At 37.3% G+C, this 12,382-nt stretch overlaps 1 protein-coding gene across 2 annotated transcripts in view; it reads left to right on the top strand.

The window, feature by feature from the left end:
- The first annotated feature begins 3,813 nt into the window (after window positions 1–3,813).
- The window catches only part of LOC594618 (GATOR complex protein DEPDC5), a 29,773-nt gene continuing 21,204 nt past the window's right edge, over window positions 3,814–12,382 (top strand). Inside the window, exons 1-7 of one of the 2 annotated variants that reach the window (XM_030992213.1) lie at window positions 3,814–3,913; window positions 6,697–6,774; window positions 7,920–8,007; window positions 8,724–8,773; window positions 9,633–9,808; window positions 11,178–11,376; window positions 11,897–12,028. In XM_030992213.1, coding sequence (XP_030848073.1) covers window positions 6,741–6,774; window positions 7,920–8,007; window positions 8,724–8,773; window positions 9,633–9,808; window positions 11,178–11,376; window positions 11,897–12,028 — 679 coding nt within the window. In that variant the 5' untranslated portion in view covers window positions 3,814–3,913; window positions 6,697–6,740. Of the gene's footprint in view, window positions 3,914–6,696; window positions 6,775–7,919; window positions 8,008–8,723; window positions 8,774–9,632; window positions 9,809–10,130; window positions 10,166–11,177; window positions 11,377–11,896; window positions 12,029–12,382 lie in introns of those variants that run through there. The other variant, XM_030992214.1, reaches the window with a different exon arrangement.

Genomic DNA, 12,382 nt, shown 5'->3' with positions numbered 1-12,382 from the left:
AATACGAGTGCCCCAGGCCATGCCCCAACTGGGTTGACAAATAGCCAGTATAACAATGGTTGTCTTTAAGATGACAATCTGAGAGTTCGAGACTAAATGCAAATCCAACTATTGAAAGTGGAAACTAATTGTTATTTTAACTCCGAACAACGGCAATAGAAGCACTGTGGTTTGGTTTGGAACATTAATTTTGGCAATATAAGTATTAGCGTCGAAGAACTTAATTTGAGGATTGGGACGTACATCATTTTGTTTGTGAAAATACAATACACACTAATAACAAGGTTAAAGTGGATAGAAAATTCTGAGACAGCTTCTTTGGATTACCTATCAGCGCCAACAACTTTAAGAGGGGGGAGTTGTATTTTTTGGTCTGGTAAAACACACATTAACTTAGAAACGTATTGAGTGGATCAAAATTCTGGGATAGTATCAAGGGATAGATATTGATAGCGTCAATCATTTGTGTTGTTTAAATGCGCGTTACCATAGAAATAACCTGGATAAATTGAGACGTATGAAAAACACCAGACCGTTATGCACTGTCAAAAATTTAATATCAAACTTCGTCACATAAATTTCATGAATATTTCCGGCATGAAAAAAGGTTTGAATATTTTATGCGTACATGTATAATTGAATTCCAATAATGCATCACGCTTGGATGCTCTTGCTTTGGTAGAATAATGGATGGCGTCGTTTTTTTCTCTCTCTCTCTCTCTCTCTCTCTCTCTTTCTCTCTCTCTCTCTCTCTCTCTCTCCCTCTCACACACAAACACACACACACACACACGATTTTTGTTTTCGTTTTTCAATTAAATTGCACCTTCAAAATTGTGTTTTAGAGGCCGCCATCCTGATCAAGCGTCGCTTATGATGGCGGTCTCCTGCACTTTTCCACACATAGCTAGGGTCAGGCACGTAGCCACGGAGAGGGGGGGGGGGGATCACGTGCCCCCAAAAATGTCCAAGATCGGTTGAACTTTTTTAGACCCCTCCCAAAGACGTCGATCGATTACATGTACCAGGGGATTAGTTGGTATAAAACAATGGCGGCCAGCGTAATTGCAACTAGAACAACATTTATAATAGAACTAAAGAACACAAAAATACATTTTGAGAAGGAAGATACATTAATATTCTTCCATGTCCCTCCATTACGACGTTTCTTATAACATTCCTATGACAAAAATCGGCATCTGTTATGTTTCTCTCTCTCTCTCTGTCTCTCTTTCTGTCTCTCTGTCACTTTTTATCCAACCATTTTCTCTCTTTATCATACACACGCATAATTATGTTGTACTCCCTTTCTCTATTCCTTTCTCTCTCTCTCTCCCCCCCTCCCCCCCCCCTTCTTCCTCACCCTCATATAGCTCCGGTGGTATAATTTATGCTTGCTGGACTACTGAATATAGGTAGATATAATATATGGGGATGGGAAGATAATCATAAAAAATGAACTAACAAAATAATGTAAGGTTGCTGATGTGAAGAACATTGAAAGTCAGGCAACTTCATCATCCCTGACAGAGCGTAGAAAATTGTTTTTGAAGTAGGTTACAAATAGAGAAAAGAGAAAGAGACGACCCCAACATTTTTACTACATGTCTGAACATATTTTATTGGGCGATGTGCATCGAAAACACGTTTCCAAGAACAATGAACTGACAGGCGTTTTTGGACAAAATTGGACGGGAAGATTCAGAAAGGACCGAACATGTTGCTATATACATTGTGCTTGAAACAGTAACTATTGTCATGAGCTTATAGAACATAATGCCAAGCTAAATATCACTCCCTCTACAAAATCAAAAGACATTATGAATCTTGAAGGATCTGTAAACAAGCTTGCTCGAAAGATTGTTCGGAAGTACCAATGTATATCAATCAGATACCAAAACAAGGATTCCAACCATACAATAGGGCCCAATCCTTTCGTAGAAAGAAAGTTTTGAAGAAAGACTGCAAAGCTGTGCTAAGTTTCCTCACATATCAAGCTCTCCAGGCCAGGTCCTCCTTCACAATGAACATGAAGACAACGCTAAATAAAAATCAATAGATAAAGTCAATATTATATTTGATGTAAAGGATAATTGGGCATATCTGATGAAGCGTATCTGATGTTATGTTCTGCGAGCTATTTGTCTAGCATAATGAAATGCTATAGCCCACCTTGATCAATCATATAATAATAATGATAATATTCGGTACTTGTAAAGCGCATATCACATTTAATATAACGTCTCTATATGCGCTTCCAAAGAGCTCTGGAAATTATTACCACGGCTTTAAGTTATGGCTGTCATTACGGTGCTCTAGCATTTCAAGGAATTCATCCCTGCCAGGTACCCATTTACATCACCTGGGTTGAGAGTGGCAAATGTAGATTAATGTCTTACAAAGGACATTAGTGCCGCGGGCGACGGGACTCGAACCGCTGATCTTGTGATCCACAGTCCGGTGACATTATATTCACTCGACTATACGCCTCTAACAAAATACGTACAGGTAAATATTGTAGAAAATCTCTATTTTTTTGGTATCACGTAAGCACAGTTTACAAGACTAAGAGTAGAACTAGATCAGTACTATACACAAATGATTATTTCGCTTGCTTTTTTAAGGAGTCTCTCCCTGCACTCTGAAAAGGTTGGGCAATATTTTCCAACACTTTACCAATAGTCAACCCAACCGTCTATTGGGCAATATTTTCGTATTTTTTCCAACAGTTGGTCAAGATTTTCCCAACAAGTATAGGCTACCGTAGTCGGGCAGTTGAAAGGTCATATTTTTGCCCAAATTTTGGTCAAAATACGAAACAATTATGTACATGTGAAGTAGGATACTTACGTTTACCAATACCACTGGGCAAAATATTGCCCAATAGATGGTTGGGTTGACTATTGGCACAACGTTGGGCAAATTGTTGAAAAAAAATTGCCCAACCTTTTCACAGTGTATAGTTTTACATATATTTTCGCCTAAGGGGAAAGGTGTACATCTTTCTAAAAACATTATGTCAAGGTCATCACTTTAATGTTTCACTCACATTCTGAAATCCCATCCATGGCCAAGCTCCCTACTTACTAAAATGTATCTACTAAATATTTACAACCATTCGGAATGCACACTAATTACCGGCAAAGTAAAATTTAAGTTTGAAAAAAGGTATATTGCTTGTTTTTATACTACAGTTTTGCTGAGGAATGTAATTTTCTAGTACAACAAACTTTAAACACCTGTGAGGGGGTAGTTACTTCCGTCACCTTCGCCCCTCTCGTTCACATTTAATAAATCACTGTATATAATGCTACTATTTCAATGACTTCAGAAAATGAATCATCCTTTACAATAGGTGAAATGACCTATTATTCTCAGGAGGAACTCGATATCAAAACATGGCTATATGTGTAAAGACCCAAGGCGTCAATATCTAGTGTAACAATGAAACAGTTTAATTAGGCATATTTTAGTCTTTGAAAATTAAAGTGCCCCTCCCATGCCCCTTTAAAATATATCTGATGCATATCGTTCTGAAATCAAACTGTGATGAAACGTGCATGTGTTATTAGACGCAACATGTACACATCGACTAGTCTTTATATTCAGTCTTAATAATAACCTTGTCATTCCATCAGCGTATTATAAAAGAATAATTTACCTACATATAGATATTTTTCAGTTCTTGACTGAGTCATTATTTGAATTAATTATTTCATCTGGAAAAAAAAATGATAAAAATATTTGTGCCCATAATTTAAGCTGGAAACGTGTCTTTGTATATATATATATATATGTAACAGACTAGTAAATGTTATGAAGTGAGACACATCGAAGCCAGTCAGTACCTAGAAGGAAAGGAACTAGAAGGAAAGGGTTGAATAAAGTGAACAATATGATCAGACAAACCTTGGTAAGTCTCTAAAAGTTCCATATAGATAACAGAGAAGTTTTTATCTTGATAGGGTTGTGCAAACATGGCAAAAATTGACTGACCTACTTTCGAATTGGCCTCAATATCAAATATGTAGTCCCAGCTACTGTTCCGTGTGTATGTATATGATTCAAGATGGAAGAAGCATTAATTATGGCGATGTCTTTTGTGCATTGAGCCAATGAACGAAGAAGTAATTGATGATGATGGTGGTGCTGGTGGTGGTGGAAATGATGATGGTGGTAAATATTGTTGACATAGACATAGTCTAGTGTCAAGTTAATATCATTCAAGATTTCATTTCATTTGCAGATCAGAAAAAATTTGAGACTATCACCTGATCACTATCACTATCAATAGTATCATTAGTAGGGTAGCGCGCCCGGTATTCGGTCACGTAAGGGAAATCACAAATATTTTGAATTCTTACCTCCTTTATTTGGCAATCTACCCATCAAAAGAAAAGAAAATTAGTCCTCTAACAGGATTTTAAAGTCACTTAAAATACATAGAATGATGATAAGCGATTTATTTCCGAAAGAAGAAGGAGCAATTTTCTGCCCAGAATTTGGTCGCGGTCGCGCCGAATAGAATTCGGTCACACGGTTTGTGCATGGTATCTCTGTTGACAAGGAGCGAAGCGTATTTGCGCACTATTTTCACACAATTGCGCGACAAAGCACTGAATGTCAATGCGTTGACTGAATACTGGGAGAGCGCTACCGCATGGCAAGGGTACATGTATCGTATAAATACCTCTTGCACATCGGCAAGTGCGTCATTTGCAAATTCGCTGTGATGGAGCGAACACGGAAGAGCTCCTCTTCACACACATACTAAATTCATTGCAACAGCACCCATAGTTGTTTCGCAATAGACTTCTACATATGGCTATGCATGTTAGCGCATGTGCTAACAGAACACGAAAGTGCAGAAAGTTGTGCAACACTGACCAATTTCGAGTTAAGTTGGAGGTCTTTCCGGGGCCCTATACCTGATTTAATTTTGAGAGTTAAGAAAAGTTGTTCAGCTGCCTAATTTGTGCAAGTTTCATGGCTCATAAATTATATTTTAAATTTGTACAGCTGTTGAAACGGCTGTTTGACCGAATACTGGGCGTGCTACCCTAGGCCTATAAGCATCAAACTTTAAAAGTTTAAACAATTCAAAATTAATTAATGCAAACTCAGAATGTTGAAGTCTTCTAACATGATTGAGTGATATGAACATGTTTGCAATCTACATTGTAATATGTTCCATGGATATTTCCTTAAACCCTACAGCAATAGAGACAGCTCTATTTGTGTAAAGTGTCAAGATACAGTGACCCTTCCCCCGATACTACAGCTAGAAAAAGAGCCTTATGGTTCACTTCCTTTGGATTTTTCTCCTATAAATTACCAACTACCTGAAATATTTTCATTATTCCTGATATTGATAATCATAACGAAGTTGACAGCCCTATGCTACTGTTACATTGGGGATGACACATGTCACATGATGAGCATGATTCAATCATGTGACTCATCATGTGACTTCCTTTTTAAATGAGCATTCTATTCACAGCTCACTTTTATTTGTACTATCTGTGTTCTCCCCTGTACCTCACTCTGCACAATGAGTATTTCAACATGCATGAGAATGTGGCATATGTGGTTTGCAACCAGACTACTTGATGAAAAAGTATGAGTCATGGCATGTGTTTTTAAATCACTTTCTTAAAAGCTTTCTTTTTCAAGTGAAATACGTCATTACTCATTCTGCCATAAAACTTCCTGCTGACTTTCATCACATTTTAAGAATAAATACAGTGTATAGTACAGGGGAGTGTTTCACAAAGACTGAGCTCGACTTTAAAAGTAATGCAAAGTTTTGGTATGGGGTCATGAATTTGGTTCAAATGAACGTATTGGAAGCATGCGATCTTATATTGTTGAGTGATCGTTGTCGCGGTCTTGGAAGCATGCGATCCTATAATATTAAGTGATCGTTGTCGCGGTTGAAATCGAGTCTAAAGTTATGAAATTGTAAATAATAAACTCTTATGTTGTACAGCTCCCTCTCAAGGTCAAGGTATTAATTAAGCTATGAAACGATGTTTCTTGACTGAAATCGACCGATAAGCTATTCCCGTTTGGAAATTATATATCACATCTAAATATTCTGGGATTTTTCATGGTCGCAGCTACCATTTGAAATTCATCAAAATTTACCGGGAGCACCAGTAAATTTTTTGTTCAATTTTTTTTCAAGTGTTGTAGGGGTTAATTTTCTAGCGCTTATAATACATCCACAGGGGAAACTAAATAAATCAAAATTGTAAAGAATCACTATCCACCAAATTTTCAAAATTTCCCAAAACTTTGTATTAATTACCTTTTAATAAGTCAGACTTATCTATGGAAGGCCATTCACGCCACTGTTTGCTCTCACCTTTAATACTGGCATTGAGCTCTTAAGGGACATACAAATCATGGTCACAAATCTACAGAAGTGTTATTTTATGATAAATCATTATTGAAGGAAACAATATTATCTAAAGATCATAATAGTGAGAGCAAACAGTGGCATGAACGGCCTGCCATAGTTAAGTCCAACTTAAAGTTGATCTTAGTCTTTATGAAACACTCCCCTGAAGTGCTTTTAAATAAACTTGGCCTTGTTATTATCCCTGAAAAGGTCCTATAAAATGAATTTATAGCACATATAATTGCAGCGCTTGATATGATATTACTCTCACCTTTGTGCTATTTTGTTTCCAGTACGCTTTAACCGCCTGGTGATCATCCAAGCTAAGAGAAAAACGATGAAGTTGTACATACATCAGAAAAGCTTCAGAGGTGAGTCTCAGAATTGAGAAAAAGAAAAATTCTATTCCCATATCATTGGAATAATCAAATTATTATTGTTAAAGGCATCGTTTAACAATGTTAAATCTGAGATGCATGGCCCTACGTGTTATCGGTGTCTGTGATATGGTGCAATATTGAAGCCCTCAACAAAATTGCGCTTCAAAATGATCATGAAGTGCCTCAAAAAAGTAAAAATCTTTGAGTGACCGGTTTTACCATGCTCACTTTCCCCAATAGACTGTAGTGTTATAAACACTGTTTGGAAAACTAAAAATGAAGTTTCAATTTCCAATCATAAATATCTTGATAATCAGACAAGCGATCGGCTTGTAAAAGTCATGAGATTCCTGACTGACCTAAAGTTTTATAATTGTGATTGCAGCATGAGCTAAATCCAGGATTTTTTTTCAGAATCTGAGGCAATATTACTGAGTCTCTTTAAACAAACTCTTGCCATTTTTTAACCAAGAATGTTTGTGTATGTAATATTTGAAGAACTGGGTATATAAACTGAAGCTCTTCTGTAAAAAGCATTCAGCGTGCTATTTTTTATGCGTGCACATGATTTTGGACTTAATTCTGGAAAATACAGTTAATTTGAAAGTTGTGATACTGGTTGACATTTCTGATTGAGGTTTCCGCCCTATCTCTTTATCTTGATTTACCAATTGAAATTCACTTATCAGGGCAGATATATTTAAATTTTCCCTCAGGACTTTGTATTTGCAGCTACACTATTCCAGTAATTCAATATGCTAATTGCTTACTCTTATTTAGGGGATACTTAATAAGCTTTGAGGATAATGACACAATTCACATCTTTTTTTTTACTGGGTGCAAGCCAACATTTATTTACAAATATATGTTTGTTTGTTTGTTTTATTTATTCACCATGTAAAATAGCTGTTTACAGATAATAAAATACAGTGGGTTACATTGAGATACACTACCTTAGCACCACTATCTCTCATCTGAACAATGTTACCAAGTCCTTGGAATATTGTACTCTTGCTGTGAAGTACCCGGTATGAAGTTAAATGAATACTTATACCTGTATCATGGTACTACCAGGGACGATAGTACTTATCAAGGGGTCAAGTGTCATTTATTTTTTATACCTGTTTCATACACAGAGGAGCATGTGATCATCAATCCAAATGACTTTCCCTCAATCAAGATTGGAGACTTTCTTGAGATATTCCACCCTGATGACAAACAAAGGTATGTAAACACTCTTATCGTATTTCTCTTATATATAAAAACTTTTTAAAAAGGTTGAAATCGTACATCTCACAAAGATCTAAGTGACTCTATCCATTACACCAAGAATCTTGCAAACTAAGTTGAGTTGAAATATGGTCGCTTGGGCCTAATCCTGGAAAAAATAAAGTATATTATTTACATAAATATTTAGTACCGGTAGACATTTCTGATTGTCAAGCCATTCAGGTTGCTACTCACTCGGTTTATCTTGGTTAACCAATTGAAATTCACTCCATGTGACAAAAAATATATTGCATTTTAAGGCGGTGGGCAGCACAGGTGGGAATAGTGCTTAAATGCAAAATGTTTTTGCTGACATGCTGTAAGCCATCCATAAAGATTTTGGTCATATATCTGTGTATATATGTTACTAACATGATTTGATTTGATTTGATTTGATTTATTTTCCACTCAAATATCCAAAAACTAAAATTACATACAGTATAAATAAAAACCATACAGTATTACAAAATAAAATAGAACAAATAAATTATGCAAGTAACAAATACTGATGTACATGTATACGTAACAAAACATGTTTACAGTGTACATTTAAGCTTGAGAATAACCCAAACCATTAAACATAAATCAATAAGGTCATTGTACAAGTGCAGTGATATGATTTCTTGATTTATTTTCATTGATATTTATTGCTTTATGAAATTGTTTTTCAGCCATCTCTTAGTCCAGGTGCAAACACTGAGTGTAGAGCTGCCTCAAAAAGGTATGTCTTTTTATGAACTGATGATTGTATCTCATTGTTAATATGATATCTTAAAGCCCCACTGCACTACGTATACATTGTAGCTAATTGTGCCCTCTACATAGCAAACAATGCCTAAGCAGTACCTGTTGATCCCCCATGATGCCCTTTTTCTTATGTTAATTGAGAGCTGATTTGATGAGATAAACACCTGTCAGTGACCTTGCAGAGAGGTCTAGTCCCCCTTGGCCGAACTAGTACAGATAGGCTTTAATATATATTTTTACAAGAGATGATATTTCCAGTCATCTCTTGAAATCCTGGAATGATATTACAGGTAGAGTTATTTGGTGCTATGTACGCATGTTATTATAGGTACATGTAAGTAACCCAGCATGCACATTATGTGCGGGTTAAACTTGCCAACTTTCAGTGGTAACCTCACTGGATTTTGTTCTCCATTTCATTGTGTAGAAAAAGATATCATTTGGGATGTGGCCATGGACATACATTTTACATGAACAGTCTATTTCTGTGTGCCTATATCCCAAGTTGTTCAATTCTAATAAAATTAAGAGATTTTGAACTGAACAATTTAAAGCCCCACTGCACTACTTATAGCTACTTGCGCCCTCTATGTAACCACCAATGCCTAATCGGTGCCTGTTGGTCCCCCATGATTCCTTTTTCTTATGTTAATTGAAAGCTGATTTGATGAGATAACCACCTGTCAGTGACCTTGCAGGGTGGTCTAATCCCCAATGGCCGAACTAGCACAGACTTTAAGACAAATAATTACTATGGTAGGTAAGAAGCCTTACAACCATCTTTTTTTCCCTTTCATCTTGCATTTTGTGCTCCTGCATCTTCTGCACCGTAGGCGTGGTGAGTGTAGAGCAGGGCGTGGCCTCCCTCTTCCAGCTCCGAGCCTATCAGACGGTCCAAGTGAGACGGGTGGAGCCAGACAGTCAGGATGTGGCCTTAGACCTGGTCGAGTTGGTCTTTAAGGACCAGTACGTCAGCAGGAGTGACATGTGGAGACTCAAGAACAGCCTGGTGAGTACACTGTTCCTCAGATAGGATGTTAAATGAAGGGTCCCCACGACAATTTATAAAAAATGTCAAGGTCACTAAGGTCTAGCCTGAAGATGTGCCCTTAGACCTGGTGTAGCTGGCCTTCAAGGAACAGTACATCGGCAGGAGTGACATGTGGAGACTCAAGAACAGTCTGGTGAGTACACTGTTCCTCAGATAGGATGTTAAATGGAGGGTCCCCCAAGATAATTTATAACAAAATGTTAAAATCACATCACCAAGGTCTAGCCTGAAGATGTAGCCTTAGACCTGAGTGAATTGGTCTTGAAGGATCAGTACATCAGCATGATCGACATGTGGAGACTCAAGAACAGTCTGGTGAGTACACTATTCTTCAGATAGGATGTTAAAAGGAGGGTCACCCCAGACAATTCATAACAAAGTGTCAAGATCACGAAGGCCTAGCCTGGAGATGTGGCCTTAGACCTGATAGAATTTGTCTTGAAGAATCCGTACATCAGAATTTTCGACATGTGGAGACTGGAGACTCGAGAACAGTCTGGTTGGTACACTGTTCCTCTGATAGGATGTTTAATAGAGGTCCTGTCTTTTGGAGAGAGGCATCCTATGCACATTATGAATTCACAACTCTACATGTTAGGAGTAGTTGCGAATGTTGTTTTATCAGTTTTAATACAGGTTTAGAATATGTTTTTCCACCCAGGCATAGACTTTGGGGATTGCCAAACTTGATAATGATGATAACAAGATTATGCTGCTGCTGATGATGCTAATGATGATGATGATGCTAATGACAATGTTGATGGTGGTGATGATGATGATGATGGTAGTGATGACTGATAATATTAATGAAGATGATATGATGAGGACGATAATGATGATGATGAAAACGATGATGGTAATGACGATGATGGTAATGACGATGATGATGCTAGTGATAATGAAAATAGTGAAGGAAATAGTGATGATGACATTGATGATGACAGTGATGATGATGATGTTGATGAAGATGATGATGAAGGTGATGATAATGGTAGAGATGAAGTTACTGAATTATCTCAACAGTCCCTTGAAAAAACCTGTATCTTATTATGGCCAACATTTTTCTGGTAGAACATCATTATTCATTCATCTTTCAATTCAGTGACTCAAAAGACAATACCATTCAATAATGTTAATTTATTTCCAGATGATGGTACCATAATTGTTAACATTTCCTCAACTATTTCCTCACATTTCACGTTTACTGCCATCATTGTTTTTGGTCATTATGCTTTATCTTGCTGACCTTTAATAATATGTTTACTGTTATTTTGTGGAATGTTAAACAATAAAACAAAAAACAAAAGAAGCTGTATATTCTCCTCAGGTGAAGTCATGTCTCCACATCCAGCAGAAGGTCGAGAAATGTGGTGTCAGAGCCCAGGTTCAGGACCTGTGGTCCAGGGGCGGCACTGTGGCCTGTGGGATCGTTACCAGCGATACGAGGGTGGCCTTCAGATCGGCTACAGCCATGGTCTATCTCTTCATTCAGATGAGCTCAGAGATGTGGGACTTTGACACATGTGGTAAGAATAAACTCAGGTGCAACACTGCCAGATTGTGTTCACTGTAAAGGCCCATACATACATGAAGAGCTAGAAACTGTTAAAGGCATCGTTTAACAATGTTAAATCTGAGATGCATGGCCCTACGTGTTATCAGCGTCTGTGATATGGTGTAATATTGACGCCCTAAACAAATTGCATGAAATATCATGAAGTGCCTCAAAAAAGTAAAAATCTTTGAGTGACCAGTTTTACCATACTCATTTTTCACAATAGACTGTAGTGTTATAAAAACTGTTTCCATTGTGTCCTTTATGGATGTTTATTAGAACAATATTGACTTTATACAGTAGGTTTGCGGTTGCACCATGTGAGAGAGGGGGGGGGGGGGAAGGATTACCGAGAGTTCTTTTCAGGACTCCCCAATCCTTCCCCCTCTCTCACATGGTGCAACCGCAAGCCTACTGTATATCTACATCACCTTGCAAGCCGATACTTATAAGCAGCAATATTGATTTTGATTTCATTTCTTTGATATCAGGTGACTTGTACATGGAGAAGGCAGTGAATGGGTTTCTGATAGAGCTCTTTACAAGATGGAAGGAGAAGAATAGCAATCATGAGTTGAGTATCGTGCTCTTCTCCAGAACCTACTTTGAGGCAGATTCTGTAGGTAAGCAAATTCATGATAATAATAATATTCCGCTTTTATATAGCGCTTAATACAAATGTCTCTAAGCACTTTACAGATATACTATTACCCCAGTCATTGCATTCAATACTTCAATACGCTTTGTTCACAATCTCCACTCCCTGGGGAGCATTCCAGCCAGGTGTTACTTGACGCTCAAAAACTGTTTGACCAACAATGATGGTCGCATCCTAGCGGGACCCCATTTAACATCTGGGTGGAGAGTATGATGATGAATGTCATCATAGCCATATTGATATATTATATTTATTCATATCCTCTAGATCCGTAATCATTATGCAGTATCAGTATGAATTATTTGAATCTGAATTTGAA

This window comes from Strongylocentrotus purpuratus, unplaced genomic scaffold, assembly GCF_000002235.5.
Source record: "Strongylocentrotus purpuratus isolate Spur 01 unplaced genomic scaffold, Spur_5.0 spur5_scaffold_2, whole genome shotgun sequence".
In the NCBI taxonomy this organism is placed as follows: domain Eukaryota; kingdom Metazoa; phylum Echinodermata; class Echinoidea; order Camarodonta; family Strongylocentrotidae; genus Strongylocentrotus; species Strongylocentrotus purpuratus.
Note: the sequence above shows the minus strand (reverse complement) of the source record. Positions and strands in the feature narration are given on the sequence as shown.